This window comes from Trichogramma pretiosum, unplaced genomic scaffold (assembly GCF_000599845.2).
Source record: "Trichogramma pretiosum strain Unisexual culture from Peru unplaced genomic scaffold, Tpre_2.0 scaffold18, whole genome shotgun sequence".
NCBI lineage: Eukaryota > Metazoa > Arthropoda > Insecta > Hymenoptera > Trichogrammatidae > Trichogramma > Trichogramma pretiosum.
The window spans coordinates 1,497,066-1,519,648 of record NW_019641681.1 but is presented as its reverse complement, the minus strand read 5'-3'; the positions used below and the strand labels follow the sequence as shown (position 1 = coordinate 1,519,648).

At 43.3% G+C, this 22,583-nt stretch overlaps 1 protein-coding gene across 2 annotated transcripts in view; it reads left to right on the top strand.

Annotated features, from left to right (window-relative positions):
• LOC106660222 (protein C-ets-2) overlaps positions 1-22,583 on the top strand; it is a 91,528-nt gene that overhangs the window by 58,492 nt on the left and 10,453 nt on the right. For both annotated transcript variants that reach the window (XM_014383145.2, XM_023461010.1), the window contains 3 exons: positions 7,333-7,449; positions 9,267-9,470; positions 12,118-12,408. In XM_014383145.2, the coding sequence (XP_014238631.1) occupies positions 7,333-7,449; positions 9,267-9,470; positions 12,118-12,408 (612 nt within the window). The remainder of the gene's footprint in view (positions 1-7,332; positions 7,450-9,266; positions 9,471-12,117; positions 12,409-22,583) is intronic.

The window sequence follows — 22,583 nt, the reverse complement described above, 5'->3', positions numbered from 1 at the left end:
GTATACACACATACGTGAAACGATTTAAACGCAGCGAAGATGCAACGACCGACATCTGCCGTGCGTTTTCGTAACTCCCTGTACGCGATCGCGTTTTATTCGCATGCCTTTTTTTTCGACTGTTATTCTCGCCGATACATATCGGTATGCACGAGCCGAAAATCGTGTATCCGATGTAACGTTACTTTATTACGTGCGACAACGAAACCAAAACGAATGATGCACCCAGAATACCCACACACAAACACACACACATACGCAGTAGCAGCAGCAGCAACAGCAGCAGACACGAGTAAACTATATATACTTACGTAAGTGGAATAATGGAGATTTAGTCAAGTGAATAATAAGAGACGCGCTCAAAGTATGAGTGCAGTATTGTACGTGTATATACGCTATAGTATCTGCAGTGTGTGGCTAGTTAGAAAGAGATTGATGCAAGCCGAGACAATGGGAATAATTTTCAAGAAGAACGAAGAAAAATCTCTCAGCTCTTAAAACCCGTATTCGTACGGCTCGAGAGAGACAGATTGGGATCTTCACAATATAGCGCTGCATAAATAAACGTTTAATAATTAAACGTTTCTGATTAACGACGTTGTTTTGCCCGAGCACGTATATAATACGAGCAACCTTACGTATGAGAAGGGATGAATGCCGATTTTTATACACATGTGTGTATGTGCGTGTGTGAGTGCACGAGTGGATCTGTATTATAGGTAATGCGAGTTCGAAGAAATGATAAAATTATACAATTAAGTCGAGTTGAATGTGCACAAGCCGCGCGCAGAGAGCAAGAGAAGACAAAATATAGCAAAAAAAAAAATGGAGCAACGGACAGACACACACGGATAGTCCGCATGTCGTGTGTGCGTGCGTGTATATATAGATATGTGCACGTACAAATTACAAAACATCAAAAGCTATATATGCGAGTATATGTTAGTTGCGAGCGCGAAGGGTAATCAAGAAATAATAGCTCCTCAATTTACGTACATGCGCGTAATTCAAGGATAAAAGAGAGAACACATACATCGAGTACACAGATACACACACACATGCACATAATGCGTCGCTGCTACTACTAACTCCACCAACTTTCCACCACGGCGTATAGTGAACCCGCAGAACTTGCACTGCTGCTGTATTTTTGTATCTGGAACATGTGTGCGTGTGTATATTAAAAAGAAGATCTTCAGAAATACATACGAACATAGCGACGATTTTTATTATGGATTACGGGCTCTTTAGCAGTCAGCGGCGCGCATGTGATGTTACGCGCATCGTGAGTTTAATTTTGATTGATGGAAATTCGATGACGGATACTCATTGTATCACTGTGTACACAGTTGCATCATTGAGTGAAGAGGACGATGGCTGTGTATATAAAATACAGCAGTCAAAAAGTCAAATCACGAAATGACCGATTATCCGATACTGCTCCGCTGCGCGCGAGACACGTGCTCGTGAAGTTGATGTTCGCTCGCGATGCAGCTTTTTGCGAATTAGACGTTGAAAAAATCACTCGCGATTTTTGCCGCGGTCGACTCGAAAAACACAATAGCGGACAAATTGTCTGCGCGCGAGCGTCAACGAAGTACAACGTCATTTTTCGCATAGAGAAAACGTCGTGCGCGCGACATTTGACAATTTAATAATCGCTAAACACAGTCTACTGACGTGCAAGTCGTAATCAACTCATACTATCAGCTCGAAAACTCGATAGCACGAAATCTCGATGATGATGAAAAAATGATTACTTTACCCTCCACTTCCGATTTGGCGGTGGAGCGTTTCTTCCTTTTTTTCGTACGAAATCATCAGCACGTCCATCAAGTCTGTTGTATGTATAAAAATGTTGCCATTGAGTCGGTTCGCCACTCGCAGACATTACACGCCATGAGCTGTTTGCCTCGTTATCATTGTCGCGAGCGTATAATATGCGTGGCCTGCGTCTGGTTGATATCTCTCTTTTCTCGCTCTCTTCTGTCTTTCTCGAGCTCTCATTGCTGCCCGAGTGAGATAATAAAAGACAGTTCGGACTCGGAGTAAATTTCCCTACAGATTTGTTCAATGTTGGTTCACGCCTACACCCAGTACAACTTTAGATTCGTTGCTTCCGTTAATTCTTCTTTTTTTTTTTGTAAAATTGAAAAAAATCGGAGCTATCGATCAATATCGTTATGCGGTAAATATAATTGAGCCCACGCGGCAATTGCAAGAAAAGTTGAGCAATATAAGACGACGACGAGCAAGACGACTCGAGGAGAGCTTTAAGCGCGTATCTAGCCGTTTCATGCCCTTCGGCTTTAATTTATATACATCTACGAGCGAGCTTCCAAGAGAGCTGTTTTACGCTCGCGATATAACCTAATAGCGTGTAATTCGTTGCATAAAATGTATAATGCTGCTGCTGCTACTCTCCCCGAGGTTGTTACTTGCTCATATATATGTTTTATGTTTTATATTATGTATAACGCGTATAAATGCGCGTATAAGCTACCGTTGCCGAGCGGATTATTCCTAACGACTCGAGGTTCGAATTTTATAAATATATTTTTCTCTTTTTGGACAATTACTCGTATATATTATACGCCTTTGAGAAATCGTTGCGTAATAAGCCCATTGCCGAGCTATAAATAAAAAAATCTGTTAAGCACTGAACCGCGCGCGTATACGTATTGTGGCGTACAGGGCGCAAAGGCTAAGAGAGCGAGAGAGAGACGACAGGTGAAGAAAAAAAAATTCAAAGTATAACAGATAAACGGTTGATCATATCTCTTATGTTAATGCGTATAATACACACAGACACACATATACGCACTTGTGTACGTCAGTATGTGGTACGCGTTTGAAAATAAAAAGTGCGACAGGTGCACACTCACTTACCTATATGTATGTGAAAAATGCCGTTCACCGCCTGCACTCTCTCTCGCTCTCTCGCTCTATAGCACCGAGTCGGTGGACGCCCTTGCGATGTACACGTATATACCTCGCGCGCTGGTATCAACAGACGGAGAGGATGATTATGCGCTTTCCATATGCGCCCTTGCTGTTGCCCCTGGTGCCAATCGAACGCGCGAGGGAGTGTTATATTATAGGTAGAGTGCCCGATTGCGGTGAGTTTGTTGTAATTCGTCCGTCAAGAGTTGAGAACTTTTCATTTTATATTCAAACAAATATAGGCAGCAAGTGCGCTCAGGTGTAAATTTTTTATTTTAATACTATACATAAGACACAAGCTCGCCCGGCAATTACTCGCGCGTCATGCGAGTAGCTTAATTTTATGAAATTATCGCTCGGTGGTGAGCTTGTATTCCGCACTGGCATGCGTTATATATAGTGTTGTACGTATATATAGCGGTAGCAGCAGTTAGGCGCTGTATTGTAGCAAGGGGGAGAGTTTACTGCCACGATACTATATACGTGTGTGTACACAAACACACACGTTCGCACAAGGGAGTCAACGGGCGTGATTAATGCGACGCAAGTGAGCAGCTCTCTCGCTCGAGTCAACAGGTGCACCGCGTCGCCCGCTCGCCTCTCTCTCTCTCTCTCTCTCTCTTTCTCGGGTGCAAGTTGCGAGATACTTTTATATTTAGGGGTGTACTAAAGCTCGAGCAATGACATTGCCCGACGCAGCAACAGGTATACAACAACGCATGTGTGCACTATCGTGTACTATCAGTTAACGTACAAAGAGAAGCACTGACTCGTGTTCGTACGCGGTAAACTAGCGCACACTTTTTTCCAGATTATATTTAATAAACTCCAGACTCGTGTGTGTGTGCGAAAATATAGGAGTCACGTGCTCGGGCGCGCGTTGCTTCGCTGTATAAATATATATAAGTGTGCGCTTGCCGCGAGTAGAGCACATCGCATATAGCTTTTTCTTTCGAGCTCGTTTATGCAGTGCACAAATAGACGCTCACCCACACATAACACAGACGGTCGACGTCGTGCGGTTCCTGCCTAGTGCGCTCGACTGCCCCATATGACACGCTCTTGTGCTACTACTCGGCAACTATAATTTTTATATGAATACGGCTACGTGGATTCTTCTTACTCTCGCTTGCTCTTAGGTTGTTGTTGCTTACCGCTGATGCATTGCGCTATTTTTTTTTCCAGCACTCCCTCTCTGTCTAGATATGAATTACCTTCGCGCTTTATATAGCGTGACTGTGATATGAAAAGTACAAGTGTCGGCAGGCTTGCTTTTTTTTCTCAGGATCGGAGAACGCTCAAGTATATACGTGAATTATGAAGTAAAAAAGCTATGGAAAAAATTAATAAATATAAATAAAAGATTTAAAATAACAACGACAAAGAAGCCTTACATCGAAGCGATTAACTGCGTTACAACAAAAAAAAACTGTATATAAGCCACAACAGAGAGAGAGAGAGAGAGAGAGAGCACGAAATAATAACGATCGAGCGCGTGCGCGCCTGTGTCGCCGCGACTACACGTATTATATCGGGCGCTTATGTAAATGTATGCGCGCGACTCCGGCTGAGGTTATAGGTGTCGATTGACCCCGTGTATTCGTATATATAATTGTAAAGCATACAGCACACGCAGCAACTCGAGTCGGTCAATCCGAATTAAAATTCTTCGTTTCACGAAATTGACGATCAGCAACGCTCGCTCGCAGCAGTCAAACGATCTATCGCGTCAACTCGATGTTGCCGTAGTGCGTGCGCGAGATTTCGTTTAAAATAATTTGCAACGACAGATAGATACGAAATATATATTTCGGAGCCAGAAATGAGAAAAGAAAGAAAATAAATAAATAAAACCGAGCGATCCTTATTTTAGAAAATTTAAATACGTCGATTCACATGCTAATGAGCCTCGATATTGCGCGCTATATAAGATAGTGCGTGGCGCTGTGTGTGCCGCGTGTATTTGGGCGATATGTGTATGTTGTACACACGGCAACGCCACGATTTTGCGGAATATTTAATTCCTTCTTTTGTGAGTGTACGTAGCTTATTATAGCGCGCGCAGATTTGTCGTATATAACGATGTATCTTGACACGATCGATTTAATATTTAAGTCTCTTCTTTGTACCGAGCATTGTGGCCCTATTATATTTTTATGCCAAAACCCACAAAAATAAAAATAAAGACCGAGTGACCCACACAACTCGTGCGTTTATTGTTGCGATGATTAAAAGTTGACAACGACACAAAAAAAAAAGATGAATCCACGGACGAGTTCACGCGCGCGTGCGCTCGTGCACGTGAATCTTTTATTTTAATTTTGGGCTGAGCTCGTCGCATAAACACTATACAAAAACGAGGATTATACGAAATCGTATAATTTATCTGTAATAAGCAACAATCTTTGGGACGATCTGAAAATGTAAAAAATTGTGTTTACACGTCGTGTTGAACATAAAACTCTGCGGTTGATCACCAGCGCCAGAACATCATCGTTTTTTCTCTCGTCCGTTGTTGTCTTCGTGCGAGGAAAAAAAGGAGAGAGAAAGAGAGAAAGCCTGACGAGTATATACACCAGATAACGATAACGCGACAATTGCGATAGAAAAAAACGTATGTAGTTATACGCGAGCCTGCACTCATATAATATAGTAGTTTCAACGAGCTACATGTACACTCGTTGCACGCTCGTAAATTATAATTAATATATTAGAAAGAAAAAAAAATTATGGTGTAATATATATGACGAAAAGAAAAAATTAGTTTTACAAGGAAAAAAAACACCTGCGTGCTGGCATATACGCACACGTGATGCTATCATAGCAAAGAGCAGCAAATTTACTCTCTCTCTCACTTTTTATAAAATAGGGAGAGCAACGACGACGACGACGTCAGCGAATCATCATCATCATCATCATCATCGCGATGGTATATCGGGGGCGAGCTGTGTGCGGCGCGACGCACCTGACGCGCTCACGAAAGCTACTTGCATTGCCGCTCGGGCTCGCAGTTATAAGGGCCACCACACAGACAATGGGATCCGTGTGCGTGTGTGTATGTATTACCGTGTGAGAAGCCGTCCTAATGGCGATTCTCACACGCAAGCTCACTTACTCGACTCTGTGTGTCTCACTCCGTGACACTCCCAACCCGCGCTTGTGTATGTGTGTGCGCGTGTACGTATTTTTATACACGCACACGTGTGTACATATGTACGACGACGCGCACCTTGTCTGCGTAGTTGTGTGCTAGCAGTAGGTACGTAGGTATATAGGCGCAGGCAAACCCCTTTTTTCGCGAAGAGAGCCTCGGAGTCGTCGCGCTCCAGAGAGCACGCGTATATACACACACAGACACACACTTATATATAGCACGCAGACAGTGGCAGACTCATCGAAAATTATGCGTGGGTGGATGAGGCTCGTTTCAGTATGCGCGTATATATATAACGTAATTAAAGTCAGCTTCGTTTTGTTTCTCCCTGCGGCTCTGCCATAACGCACATAAAGTGTATGCAGCGGCTTCGTGCGCTATTGTGTATGAAGAAATTAACGAAATTTTTGCGCGTTAACTGGCGTGGATTGCAGTTCTTCTTTCGAAAACACAAGACAGAGAGAGAATAAAGAAAAAAATCCCGAGAGCGCGTGTATTTTCCAAGCTTGACAATTAGTCGCGTGGGTTTTGCACTTGCTGCTGCGCGTCGGGCGCGCGCGCGAGACGAGCGCAAAGGAAATGGCTCGTTTCGTGAACTACTGTGCTTTGCTCTCGTTTCTCTCGACTCGAGCGCGAGCTTGTGGGTGGGTGTATGAGAGAGCTACGTACGTCAAAGGGTCATTCGCGTATATCGAGCCAAAAATTACCGATGGCCTTGGCGTGTCTCGGAAAAAACAAGCAAAAAGAGAGCAGGGAAAAGTCAACTAATTCTTTTCGTCGAAAAATACACGAGTGTACTTTTTATAGATAAAAATTTGTTCTCTACATTACTTAAAGCCATACTAGTCGTTGTGCTCGCGTGTTATTCGATAATCGAGCTTTTCTCACAGTCTTTTTCTTCAATACATATACCCACGCATCTATTTATGCGGGCCAATGTCAGACTATAACAGACATGAGAGACAATACTCGAACGCAAATGTCACAACACGAGGAGCGAGCGCAGCAGAGACGGGACCCTTTTCGCGCGTCACCCTCGACTTGAAAGCATTTACATGTACTCGTACAGAGAGTAGAATGTAAAGGAAAAAAAATACACATGTGTGCAATTTAGAATCGATGCATGTATTATATTAATGTATACATAGATATGTACGAAGAAAGTAGTACACGTGTGCGATGGATATGTGGATCGTTGATATTTATTGCATATTTGTCATTTTTGTCTGTTGCAGATATACCGGCGCAAGTGCCACCGCTGACACCTGGCACGAACAAGAAGATGACCGAAGCCTTGAAGGCCTCCTTCGCCTCGTGGGAAAAGGAACAAATTCGCCTCAATATAACCAAAGGTCAGTACACAATGCACTCGGCTACTATATATATATACATCTATAGTTTTTATGAATACTAAGGAACGTATGTCTTGGCTCGCGTGTGCATGGGCCTCCATGGGCCCTGGCGTACTACGTATTGTAAGATGACGAAAAACGAGTAAATTTTTTCTTGTACATACACGAGCGTATCTTAATTAAAAAAGGATAAAAAAGAAAAGGTTTGCTTGAATGCCAGGAGCCGAGCCGAGAAAGAGACGACGACGGGCGCGCGCGACAAATCATAAGGAATTTCTTTTGAGGCGCGGGCGCGACAAGCTTTTATTCTCTTTTTATTTTAATCCGATTCGAAATACTCGTTTTTTCGGGTTTCTATTGCGAAAAAAAGTGGTATGTACGTGCACGTTACTCTTGTAGTTATGTACGCGACACACCGATAGACGCTGGCGACAGAAGAAAAATTCCAAATAATTAATCCCCGCGCCCGCGCACGCATGCCTCTCGTTACCGTTAGTACGTACATTATTCCAAATCGGTGAGTGGCGCTGATCTGGTTTTCGGATTTTAATATAAATTTTTTGTTTCGCCTACATAATGTATGTATACATACTCGAACGCGCAAAATCGAGTCAAAGCCATGGTGAAAGAGAAAGAAAGAAAGAGTGTACGCGAGGCATCAACAACACATATATAACGTAAGAATCCAGCGGCAGCAGCAGCAGCAGGAGAGGAAGTATCGTCACAGCCGCGTGCTTCTGAATGCGCATACCGGATGCGAGCTATATACGCATACACACACACATACACGCGCACGCGTATATACTCTCGGAGCAGTGCATCGGCTCCCCATCATTGCCAAAGTGTTTTTTTTATTTAGCTTTTTTTTTTTATGGTCATGAGTGTTGTTGTGTCTCTCGGTAACTGTATCAAACCGCTTTTTTTATTCGGTCTCTTTTATTATTACTTTTTTTTTCTCCACTTTTTCAATGTCCACCTCTTGAGAGTCGCGCGCGTCACCCGCAGATCATAATCGTTTATTAGGCCGTGTGCGTATAGCCAGTAGTGAGGCACGAGCACTTGAAAAAAAACCTCGGTACACAGAGCGACGAAGCAGCAGCGGCAGCGGCAACACACACAAGTGTATTCGGAAGTATCACGGCCGACTGGGCATTTCCAATATATCTATATATACACCGGAGCTATATCCTTTCTTCCTGAAAAATTTTACCGAGAAGGTCTTCTCTCTCTCTCTTGCTGTTCCGTATAGTTCGAGGCATTGAGCTCTTAAGCATAGAGAATCATCGCTCGCGCGCGAGAGCAAATATATACACCGAAGAGAGCTGGTGCGTGTGTATATATTATGTATAATATGTGTGCACACACATCATCATCATCGATGGCCTATTGCCTCGTCGGCCGATCGCTTTTGATCTCTATTTCTCTCCGAGCGCAGGACGGGTCCCATTCGGAAAAGCAGACAAATGTGCGGAGAAACGCGCCGCGACGCGCCTATTTAAGCTCGCTCCCTATGCTATATATTTAACAGCGCTCGTGTGCGTATTTGCGCGCGCGCGCGTCACGCACTAACCAAGTGTATATTCACCGCTGATTTATAATGGAAAAAACGTTGGTTTTTACTCATATTTTTTTTCCTCTGTATAGGGCTCTAATGAAAAGTTCACACGTTTTACATCTATTTCTAACTAAAGATAAAGCTCTGCATTTGAATTCCCCAACAAAGTGTGGATTACTCATTTTGTTTTTCCATCGGGTATCGAAAAATATTATTCATGTGTACAAAGATGCTGAATATACGTATAAATGTTTTTTTGCAGATCCACGCCAATGGACGGAATCGGCGGTAAAGCACTGGCTTCAATGGGCCATCGGCGAATTTTCACTCGAGGGCGTGGCCATGCAGCCTTGGCAGAACATGACCGGCAAGCAGATCTGCAACATGGGCAAGGAGTCGTTCCTGGCACATGCACCGGTCTTCATGGGCGACATACTCTGGGAGCATCTCGAAATTCTTCAGAAAGGTAAGACGACGAAGGGGGCGCGGCTTTTACTTTATATATACAGGACGATGTAATCGACGCTCGAAAAGCCACTTGCAGTTCGATTGCGATCGCGTTTTTCCGTGTCAATGCAACGCGAAAAGACGAATCAAGGAGAACAGTTCGATCGCGATAGAGAGAAAAAAAAAGCAAAGAAGCGAAAGCATCGACGCGCGCGGATAGAAAAGAGCATGAGCATGTCTCTCTTACATCCTGTCGTGACTCTGGACATTGTTGAGATTCGGTCTAATATATATATTGGTGAAAAATAGATCAGATTTCCGTATAATAGCGTATCGGCGAGAGCAACGACAAAATCGCGCGTACTCATCTCCACGGGCCGATGATGAGGGCAGCAACAGGTAGCTTCGCTCTCCTCTCTCTCTCTCTCTCCTTTTCTGATCTCGAGAAGAGAAATGGCCCTGCTTATAGGTATATGTGCTGTATATATAATACGACGTCAGCTGGCAGTCTCCGGAAATGCAGCATAATAGCCACAAGAGAGTGGAGACGCGGGTGCTGCGGAGTAGAGTGCGCACTTTGCTTATACATCCATACGCACATATAAAGATCACATTAAGCAGGTATTATGTGCCATATAGACACGCAAATCGACCTCATTCATTTGGCCAAATATATGTATAGGCCATACACAAATTCATCGATGGGCCTTTTTTTCTTTGGCGCATATATAATATATAATATAAAGTGTAAAGAAAGACGAAAAACGACGGCTTCCGTGGACGCGCGCGGGGATGTGATTATGTTGTGCTATTGATGTGTACGAGTGACGTTTTGAAATCTAGAAGAGGGGCCTACACCACGCGCGTACTTGCGTACGAGAGCATATACAAACACACACAGACATCTGAGTGAAAGTTTTTTTTTCTTACCTTTCATTATATTATGCGATTGACAATTTTGTGCTCGAATCGGGGATTTGTGAGTCGAGGGCCCTTACGGTCAATCCGTGGCGCACTTGCTCTTTTTATACATTTTCATTCATTCATTCTCGCATTCATTCATTCGTTCGTACGCACGTTTCATTCATGCGTTCATGTCAAAAAGAAACAAATAAAATAAATAATAGCTAATTTCCAAAAAAAAAATGAATAAATGGGAAAATAAATAGCAGACACAGTGCACGCGCGTGTCGTCCCGTTTCCCGCGAATTATACCGTTACGAAAAATCAAATCACGCGCGAAAGGAAAGTCGCGTCGTTTATAATAGCTGCTGCATGCTCAATTTCGCAAAAAAATTTTGCCGCGCGCGCGGTTTCGTAAAAGGTCAAAAGTAAAGCGTCACCTAGGCTCTTTTCGCGCGTGCAGGATATAAAGTGCAGGAGTAGCAGCAGCAGTAGCAGCAAAAAAGCACGAAGCAGGAAGCTTCGATTTCTCCCTTTCTGCACGCGGGCAGTAGTAGCAGCATCCGACGATCCGTAACCCGCGCGCGCGCGCGCGCGAGGAGGACACACGTTTTCCAATGGGTTGCTCGTGTTCGTGTCGTACTTGTCGCTGTCGCGTCGTAGTTGTTGTTGTTTTTTTTCTCCTTTTCGTTATACACTGCCTGTGTGCAGTAGCAGTTGCTGTATTTCGCGCGCTCGCAAAAGAGAAAGAGTATAAGAGAGACAGAGAGAGAGATAGGTTCAGTCGAGGGCGTACACCTCGGTGCGCTGCGTAATTTGCCTCGGTTAATGTCCCCCTTCCTCCCACTCTCCTCCCTCACATGCGTCGGGGGCCTTTTGCAATGCGATTCTCGAGCCTGAATATATATATAGCGCCTAAAAAAAGAGAGAGAGAGATCGGAATCTTTCTTTCTCTCTCTCACTCTATATACGTATATACTCTGCCTTTGTTTCGAGAGCGAGCATGCGAAACAACGCGCGCCCTGGCGACGTTATCGTGTATATATTATATAGCCGTAACGATGGCCTCACCATCTAACTGCACCGAGCCGCACACACACACGCGCGCGCACTGCGCGCCAATGAAAATAAACCTGTTGTAGCAGTATGTATGTAGTGTCTCGTATAGGCGCAGATAAAAATTAATACTATACAAAGCTCTAAACGATGGGAGCAAGTGCATCGCTCGCCGCGGTAGCAGAGCCATGCCATATAGACACGTGTGTGCGATTGCAATTTTCTTTTTTTATATTACTATATGGTACACGCTGTATAGTAGTAGTCGATCGTATGCATGATTTTTTCGAGGGTTTACAAAAGAAGAAGCGAGCTTTAACGCAATAACCTTTGCCTCCGCCGCCGAGTAATTGAATATAACGGATTGCTGCAAGGGGGAGTTGTAAAATAACAAACTTGAACTATATACGATGTACAACTTTTGGCTCTCTCTTATCTCGATTAATTATATCTATATACGCGAAAAAAATAACGAATTTTTAACAATGACCGTTGCGCAAATTGCTCCGACTGCGTATATAGTATATAAACTTGAAAGCGTGTGCGTATATGAAATTTCGCTCGCTCGGGTTTCATTATCAATGTGCAATGTCCGCCCGCGCGTGCGCCTGCCTACATCAAGATTCATAATTCACATATATATGCCAAATTAAAGTGTATAATTTTCGTATCTTTAATTTTTCTCTTCGTTAATTTTTTTTTCGTAGATGTCGATAACGAGAAAGCTTCGCTGGAGAACATGCCGTCGAACCTGTACGAGTCCGTATGCATGCCCGATTTGGGCGATTACTTGAGTTACAGTCAACAGCAGCATCAACAGCAGCAACAGCAACAGCAGCAACAGCATCAGCAGCAGCAAGGGGTCAGCAATAATCATTCACAGCAGCAGCACCAGCAGCATCCGAGAGAGACGAAACCCGTGATAGCCAACAATAACGCTCGATCATCGCCGCAGAATCTTTCGGCCATGCCACCCACTAGGTCTTATCACACCGACGGTAAGTTTTTTTTTAGCCAAATTATTGTTGTTGTTATATACGCGTACATAAATTATGCCACGCGCGCGCGCGCAAATACAAATGTTTTTTTCCCACTGTGGGTAGTGTGTAGTGTAGTAGTAGTAGTAGCAGCAGCTATATAACGACGAGTATACGAGCTGTACGACAAAAATATATATCGCGACAAGCTCGTTTTTCTTGGCCAATTGTAATGCAAACGAAAGCCGACGCCGTGTATTTCTCATTGTTACGTCAAAGAGAGCCAGAGAGTCCGCCTTCCCTCGCGCACTCTGTGTGTTGTGCACTGCATTCGAGTTTGTGTATGTGTGTGTGTGTCGCTGTGATAGCATCTATTCCAAAGTTGCATTAACGTCTCTCGCGTGTGCGCTCGCGCGGCATAGTGGCCTGCCACACATACTCGAAGCGCATCGCTCGGTATATATGCAGTTGCGATACTACTAACGTGTCTCTCGCTCATTATGCCTCTCTCTCTCTCTCTCTCGTTCCTTCACTCTACCTGTGCGCAGCTTTATGATTTTCATTTTCGATTTATCGTTACTACGCGTTTCTTATATTTCGCTTCGCGTTCCCTTTTTTCTTTCTTCATGTTTTTATTTTCGAGCCAAAACGATAAAAAGACGATAAATTCGAAGAGCTGGCGTACTGCTGCACTCGGCACTGGTAGCCGCGAGTACATTATTATTATCATTATTATATATATAGGTACGAAGAGTATCATGTCGAGTCTATTTGTAATCGCTATTGTATTCGACTTTTGCGTGTGAGAGAGAACATAAATTTGCGAAATGCAGACGAGACAGACATATATACAGCTCTCTGGATTGTACGTACGTATGTGTACGCAAAACAGCGCACGGCGGCCCGCGCGCCGCGTTCGGTCTAGTTACTCCTCGAAGGGGCAATTACAGTTAGAAAAGACGAGGAGATATTGCGTCACGAATTCGTACGTATACAGCCGCGCGGGTGGATAATATAGACAACGGCTCGAGCGACCGTATAAAGAATCGGGGCCTCTTCTTGCGCGCGTGGCTATAATAAACCCGATGCCAGAGAGTCGATGCACCGTCGCCGCCGCAACGGCGAAAGTCCCGAAACGGCTCTTCTGCTGCAACTGTTTACGCTTCGATACGTACAAATACACACACTTTAATAGTAGCTCACGCAAACGTCGCGATTCATTGTATGTTACTCGATGCGACTCCTAATCGAGAGCACCGCACGATAGGCCGTGCCGATGTGTCGCCTATATATAAACTTTCGAAATCATCGTCAAATTGCAAATGAAAAAAAAATTGAAAAGGAGGAAAAAATAACGTTGCGACGTTGTGGGTTATATCGCGCTCGTTTGTAATCGCGCACGCAGCTTTTATAATATTCATGAACGATCTCGGCGCAAATGTCGCATTGTATAGCACGGCTGCGCGAATACTTTTTCTTTTTTTAATTAAACTCGCAACTGACTCATCGTTAAAATATTCGATAAAAACACTGACCCAATGTGTGTACACGCGTATGTGAGCTAATGATAATATACCGTATATTATGCCTCTAATCGTACAGGCAAATCAGAGAAATATATATAGACGACTGGAAATTACAATTTTCGCTACATGCGCCGTACTCCGACGACTTCGATGTTGGTGGCTGCTGCCGTCGTACCTTGTGGCGACGTCGACGACGGAGGTTCGCTCGCATATAATATATACCGAGACGAGGTCAACTATAAGGACTTAATAATATCGCATGATAAATACATACGCATCTCTTTCGTTCTCCGTCTCTGTCGAACGATACGCGCCGAACGACGTCATAGGCAGGCAGACGCAAGCACCGCTCATGCATATAATATCGTCGTCCAAAAAAGGGCCGCCACCTCTGCACGCGCACGATGCACAGACAGCCGCGCACATATATACGCAAGTAAGCACTGCCGCTTCTGCCTATACTGCATGATGCGTAGAGAGAGACAGAGACAGAGACAGAGACTTTATGGACGCACGACGCACTGCCTACCGATCGACAACCGTCTCGGGCCTCTCTCTCGGCTAGCGATATATACGTTATATGCGCGCTTCGATGCATTTCGATTAGTTTCTATATACTCTCAATATGTGTCCGTCGTCGCGTCGATGATTCTTCGTTTTTTTTTGCCTATATGCTTTTGCCTTAATCAAAAGGATGTAATTCCTTTTTTTTTATTTATTTCTCGTATGTGGAATATAAAAAACGGCGCGATGCACACGTGCGCGCGGCCATACCAACCGTCGTTCCTCTCGTTTTTCATCGAAGAAAAAGTTCATGGGTATTTAACAATTGAGATTCGCGAGCATCTGTCGCGGCTACAACACACACACATTTACAACAATGAAGTCCGTACTTTTTCGAGTGCGTGCAACAACACCCTTAATAAGGCACTGCTCTCGCTCGCGCGCGCCCGTAACAACCCTCATTTTCATCATCATCTTCTATATACGTTATATAAGGGGGTATATGTGCGCACTAGGCACATCGGAGTTCAAGAAAATAAGACGAAGTAGAAGAAAAAAAGATACTCGAGGCATCAATGGGAGGAGCGGCAGCTCCTGGCGCAGATAGCACGCGCACTACAATACAAAAGAAAAAGGAACTAGTTTTTCTTTCGTTCCATATTTAAGGGTGGAGCCTATTAAAGGTACTTGCAGCGCGGAGTTTTGGGTGTCTCTCTCTCTCTTTCTCTCTCCTATCTTTTGCAGTTTTTGTTGTAAATGGAAGATGTGTATGAAAAAACCCCACCTCCTTCTACGGACACTTCCGCTGATGTTGCGCGCGCTCGCGTAACTCGAGAGCTTTCGAGAGCAGCAGCAGCAGCAGTATTTATCTACAAAGTCTCGTACCCCACACACGCACTCACGTAAAATTTCAGAATCCTCTGTCCTTTTTCTCTTTTATTTTTCTATCGAACTTCTGCGCAGTCGAATCTCTATACGTTATACACACGCCTATATAAGTATCCGAGCGCCATAGATTCGATGAACGTAACGTATCTCCAAACCACAAGATTTTGATATTTTTCCTACAAAATCTCATACATCATCAGGAATATACATGTGTATATAAAAAAAATATATGCCTCTCGAGATCATCCCAAAGCGAGGGCCGAGAGTAACAGCAGCAGCAGTAACACGAGATTTTCTATCTCTCGCTCAACGGCCCGATTAATTCAGTTGTGCTCGCGTCGGACTTAATCGACGTGTGGGCTCGTGTGTACCATCGCATATAAGCTGTTGAGCATCTTAACGCGCGCGATTGCCAGTAGTAGCCGAGGCAAAAATAAAAAGAAGCGCACTTTATGCGCTCGCGCGCGACACAAGAGAGATACGCAATTTAGGGCTTTCATTATGCTACGCGTAATTACATGAACGAAGTTAGTCCGAAGACACTCGTAAACTCGGGATTGTGTAGCTGCACTCGTCGTTTCAAATCAATTAAGCCTTGTACACTTCATTTTCTCGCTGCTTACAGTCACCGTGCGAGTATTAAAACTGATACACATGTGACGCACATGTGTGTTTTTTCGGACACACATGCGACCGGCCTATGATCGTTGCGTTACAACGTGCGTTACTCCCCTCCTCCCTAGCCCTCTCTCCTCTGGGCGCCTAGGATCGACTATGCAACCTTATATTCGGCATCAGCTGTGTGAAATTCGACCTTGAATAAATTTTTCTTCGTACGAATACCTCGAAAGATTGTACTTCACTAGGGAATTGTAACCCCTTTCTTTCGAGAAGGTGTTATTTCAGTTGAAGCTGTCGATCAAAGAGATCCTAAGATCTCTGATGGAAAATTTATTGAGAACGTGTCAACCAGATGTTTTTTTATTAATTTTGAAAAATGTCAATTTAGGAATAAATCAATCAAATTAGAAAAAGACTCGTATATTTTATCTTAGTTAGAACAAGTTGGCAATTTGATCCATGAAAACTGAGAAAACCCCAAATCGGTCAATGACAGTGTCAATTTACAAATATAAATCAGTCCAATTACAGAAAAACTCATACGTTTTTTTCATGTTTTTCAAACTGAAAACGTGCTCCACGATACACAGGGAAAACCTAGGTATGCCTCAAAAATTTGTGTTAAGGTCAATTGGGGATAAACATTAGCTTGGGAAAGATGCCACTTTGCTACATTTTACTCACTTCGTATTATCAGTTGATTTTCGAGCATCGAAGAGCCTCGCTTGCTCCGAATTTTTCGGTAAGCGTCAGCTGTTAATTATTTGAGTTTTTTTCAATTCTAAGTGTAAGTGTTCATTGTTAATAATAAGTGTTGTCTTCACGATTGCTTTGGCGCAGTTCTACCAAAGTCATAAATCTTTTTATTTGTGACACTTTAAAAAACAATATAGGTATTTGGGGTAAAATTCCAGTACGAGTGTAGGGACAACATGGCCACACCAAAAAAAGAGTTATAACAGTGTAGAAAAACCAAAATGTGATTACGGTTAATGTGGAAAATGTTCAAAGAGGATACACGAATTGTGTTATAAAAATGAAATTCGCCCTGGGTGTAAAAATTGTTTTTCAATCCATTATGGCATCTAACACCAATCAGGGTGGCGTCTTCCCTGCATACCTAGGCAAACGTTACTTTTGTACCAATTTTAAAAATTTGTTATAACTGTTAAAAAATTTAAACTAAGTGATGATTTTATTTTCATGTGATATTCCCTTAATTTACTTTATATGAGCGCGTCCAGCATAAGTCGGCCACCCCGCGCGATTACGGCATTTTTGGCCGAAAGTGTCGTATGTTTAGTTCGCTCGGACACGATTACTAAGAGTCAGAAAAAAAATCAAAACACATAGATCGATAGATTTTTTCCTCCTCTTTCTAGTGGTGTAACTTAAAAAATTCTTAAAAATTGATTTTGAGGTTAAAACTCGACTTGAATGTTTAAGTTCATTTTCCCAAAAAATGTATCCTCCGATTTCAATTTAAGTTGTACCAATCGAAAGAGGAGGCAAAAATCTATCGAAAACCATGTTTTCCAGGATGGAGAAATGATAAGAACTATTAAAGATATCGAGATGAATAGCGCGGGACGGCGCGCGCGGACCTGTTTTCCTGCCTATGTCTTTTCGACTCGCTAAAAAAATGCTGAAAAAATAATTTAAACACGTAAATCGATAGATTTTTTCCTCTTCTTTCGATTGGTAATGTTAATTTTGAGGTCAAAATACTAAAATACTAGAAGAAATATTGACTTAAAAATTCAAGTCAAGTTTTGACTATGAAAAAAATTTTTGGGAATTTTTTCAACAACGCCATCAGAAAGAGGAGGAAAAAATCTATCGATTTACGTGTTCACATCATTTTTCTAGCCTTTTTTAAGCGATTACGAGCGAGTCGAAAAGACAAAGACACGGCGCCGCGCGTGTGCCGCCGCTGGCGCACGGAAAACAGGTCCGCGCGCGCCGTCCCGCGCTATTCATCTCGATATCTTTAATAGTTCTTATCATTTCTCCATCCTGGAAAACATCGTTTTCGATAGATTTTTGCCTCCTCTTTCGATTGGTGCAGTTTAAATTGCAATCGGAGGATACATTTTTTGGGAAAATGGACTTAAACATTCAAGTCGAGTTTTAACCTCAAAATCAATTTTTAAGAATTTTTTGAGTTACACCACTAGAAAGAGGAGGAAAAAATCTATCGATCTATGGGTTTGGATTTTTTTTCTGACCCTTGGTAAACGTTTCCGAGCGAGCTAAACATACGACACTTTCGGCTAAAAATGCCGTAATCGCGCGGGGTGGCCGACTTATGCTGGACGCGCTCATATACCTTTCCATCTAGTATTCATTTCCCGATAATTGTCATTTTTTCTAAGCAACGTGTGCATCAATAGCATCGTTTCATTCATGCCTACGAGACTCTACGTACGTATACTCATGTGAATTATACGCGCTGCATACAAGTACGTGTGCGTGTGCCGCCGTATATATACCCACATGTTGCGGTATATAGAAAAAAAGTCCGAAAAACAGTTCGCTACCCAGTGCACGCGCGAATAAAATAAAAGAGCGAGACAGAGCGAGCGAGAGAGAGAAGGCATTACGGCGAGCAGAGAGTGAGGGCGTCGCGGAGAGGAGAGAGGGAGAAAGAGAGAGAGAGAGAGAGAGAGAGAGTACATCCGGCCGTGTATCGTGTATGCAACCCTTTAACATCCGGTCTCCAGTTCTCTCTCTCTCTCACTCTTTGGCTCTCGTGACGTTGGAAACCTCAGTTCGTAAGATCGTCAGACCGAACGTACCATTGCATAGGCAGAGGCTCTTTTACTCGTAGCTGTGCAGCTATATCGTTATACATGAAATTGTTTGTAAGCACTTGTACGAGCGAGCTTCGAAAGTCCGTTTTTTTCCCAAACATTTTTCTCATCTCATATGGTCATCTGGTGTCGAACATATGCGGGGGTCAATTGGCAATCAAGCGACTTCGATGAGTCCCCAGAATTCTCGAGTAATTCGATCGATATCAAGTTCATTTCTTATTATCATTGCCAGTGACAACGTTGATGTATTAACGGTATTTTCGAGAATGCTACCTAGGAGACGTCTTAACGACTCAAAATATGTTGTCTTTTGATACTCGAGACCTGGATACACCTGGATTTGACAAATATATACGTGAAAACTCTCGTCTGAAAATTTCTTGGACCAATTCACGTGATGAAGTTTCACGTAACACCCGCATACACAGCTTCTCCAATAGCGCTCCATAAGCGCTGGACACGAAATTAATTTGTACTAACGATCACCTTTAAATATTCATAAAAACTTTCTCGAGAGCGAATTGGCGCCACCTATAAAGTATAAATCTCCTCGTTCGCTTCTAAAATATAGCCAAGAAACGGCACAGCGAACAACTATATTATAAGAGCAAAGAAAACAAATAAAAACGTCAAAAGGCTAACGAACTTTTGCATAACGTCGAAAATGAGAGAAAAGCCCCTGACGCGCGCAAGCGACGTCCGATTGCGCGTCAATCGTGGGGAGTTAGATATATTTTTAGTCGCGTCTGTCTAATAATAAAAAAGTGTGTGTGTAACCGGCGATAGCGCATATATGAGCAATTCTCTAAATGAAACGCATTTTTGGAGGTAGAATCGCGGCAAATTTTTTTTTCAATCTTCGCGGATACGGACCCCCGGGAAATGTTTTTGGGGGTCCTAGGAACATGTAACCACGTAGGAACCATTGAAATTTCAATAGTGCTTATTTTTATAGCTACTTTTGTGATTTAGAGGACGAAAAATCATGTTTTCTCGCAAATTCGGCTAATTATTCAATTTCCAAGTCGCTGAAAAAGTATCAAAACTCATCTAAAAAAAATAACTGGCTACTGTGTCCGATAGGAAATTTTCTCAGCTTTTCAATGGTGTTATCCGATTTTCCGATAAGTCGCACATTCACCGAGAAAATCGCTATCAAACATGCCAAGCTAAATATCTCGAAAAACTCGGTAAGGAAAAAGTGATCTTTGAGGTTCAATTTCGATTTTTCCTCGTGAAAATGAAATATATCGGAAAATCTGACTGCACCGTGATAAAGCTGAGGAAATTTTCTATCGAAATCATATATTCATTTATTTTTTGAGTCGAATTACAATGTTATACATGGGAATTTCTTTTACTTTGTTCGCTGTTTTCTGTTTCCTAGCTGTATTCAGCGCGGTCGCGAGGTTTTCGGCTCGCCACAATCAAAACTAGCTCGTAACTCCACTGAAAAAATAAATGAAGATATGATTTCGATAGAAAATTTCCTCAGCTTTCTCATGGTGCAGTCAGATTTTCCGATATATTTCATTTTCACGAGGAAAAATCGAAATTGAACCTCAAAGATCACTTTTTCCTTACCGAGTTTTTCGAGATATTTAGCTTGGCATGTTTGATAGCGATTTTCTCGGTGAATGTGCGTCTTATCGGAAAATCTGGTACGACCATTGGAAAGCTGAGAAAATTTCCTATCGAATACAGTAGCCAGCTATTATTTTTAAATGAGTTTTCACACTTTTTCAGTTACTTAGAAATTGAGTAACTAGCCGCTTTTGCAAGAAAACATGATTTTTCGTCCTCTAAATCACAAAAGTAGCTATAAAAATAAGCACTATTGAAATTTCAATGGTTCCTACGTGGTTACATGTTCCTAGGACCCCCAAAAACATTTCCCGGGGGTCCGTATCCGCGAAGATTGAAAAAAAAATTTGCCGCGATTCTACCTCCAAAAATGCGTTTCATTTAGAGAATTGCTCATATACATTGAAGCAGCAGCAGATATAGCGGTAGCTGTAAGACAGCAGCAGCGACGAAGCTGAAGACGAAGAGAAAAACAGCAGCAGGTGGTTATACACATACACGCGCAAATATGTGCAGCAGCAGCAGTAAACGAAGGAACGGGGGCGTACTGCAACCCCTCCTGCAGCGTCGCCGTCGTCGTCGTCGTCTCTTCCGGCCTGTGAATGTGTGTATACAAGTACACGTACATGTGTATCACATAGACATATAGAAGCATTTTATGCGAACGTACATAAGAGTGCCCTGCGTGCATAGCACAGGCAGCATAGCAGCAACTTCCCTCACTCGCGCGAATGCCCGCACACTGTATCCCCACTCGAGTTTGCAATAAAACTGCTTGGGAAACATTGCGTGCACATTTTACACGCGTACACGTATATCTGTATATATCGCGTGTGTATATACATGTATACATTTCGGAGTTCGGAGGCAGTGAATGGCTCCGAGAGCTGAGTACAAGACGTGAATCGGGAGGGAGGGAGTAGCCTGTACACTCGCCTCTGTGAGTGTAAGCTCGTGCGAGACTGTGTGCGAGCGCGCAAAGCAGAAAGAGAGACAGAGAGACGGGAGTGGGGGCAAAAAAGGAAGCTACCAGGCAGGCACACCACTGGTTGAAACGAATATTATATTCAGTATCACATAGCGCGTGCCCCAAGACAGAAAGCTCTCTGCAGAGCCGCCGCTTCAGCCCCATCGGCCGTGTCGCACGTTCGTTCCCGACGACCAAAGAACGATCTATTATTGTTGAATTTTCTTGTCTTTCAGTTTCTTTTTTTAATGTTTATCTAAATATAGTCTATTTAGTGGGTGTGCATTTAAGTTAATCGAGTGCTCAATTAGAGAAACGTTGATTATCTTCGAGGAAAATTAAATTTTAATTTAAAAGCTGAAAAAAAGTGCAAAGAAAGTTGGATTTGTTATTTTTCGATGAAAATCATTGTAGCTACTATGCCAAAGATAAATGTCGGGCCTCGGCAGTGCAGTGATTCGACGAAAACGACTCTGCGACGAATTTTATTATAAACTCAGTGCCTCGTACTCCGACGATTCATCGGGAGCTTCAAAACTTCTCGGACGCCGTGTGTTTACACCGAGTAGTGTCAGTGCTAAGAGTAGCAGTCGTCATCGACGTCGAGTGATTAAAGTGTGGTGTACTTGATATTCGTGATATACGTGCCCCGTGCCCCGAGTATTTATAATCAATTGTGTTTTTTGGTGAAACGAGATAATAAATATTAAAAAAAGAGTGCACGGCGGCTTAAAAAAGAGTGGATAAAGAGGAAAAGAAAGAGAACTAAAAAAGAAAAAAGAAAAAAAAGCTTAGCGCGAGCATCGAGTTGGGTCGGGCTTGCGTTAACCAAAAAGGCCCCGCGACGACGACGAGCCAGCAGCAAAGCAGCCTTCTGGGCAGCCTCACCACGGCCGCCGCGACGTCGTCGTACGCCGGCCAGCTCGCCTCCTCCTCCTCCTCGTCCTATCAGCAGCCGTTGCAGCAGCAGCAGCAGCAGCAGTCGGAAATGGTTCTGTCGATGCTGGACAATCTGTGCGGCAACGGGGCCATAGGTGGCATCGGCGGGATCGGCGCCCACGAGCCGTTTTACGCTGATTACCCGAGCTTCACCACCGACACGATGACGAATCTGCATCACCACATGCAGCATCAGATGAATAATAATCCCCACGTGCAGCAGCAGCAGCAGCAGCAGCAGCAACAGCAACAGACTACTCAGCAATTGTCGCACCAACAAATGTTCAATAGCCAAAGAAGATTGCACCAGCAACATCAACAGCAACAGCAACATCCACAGCAACATTGTAG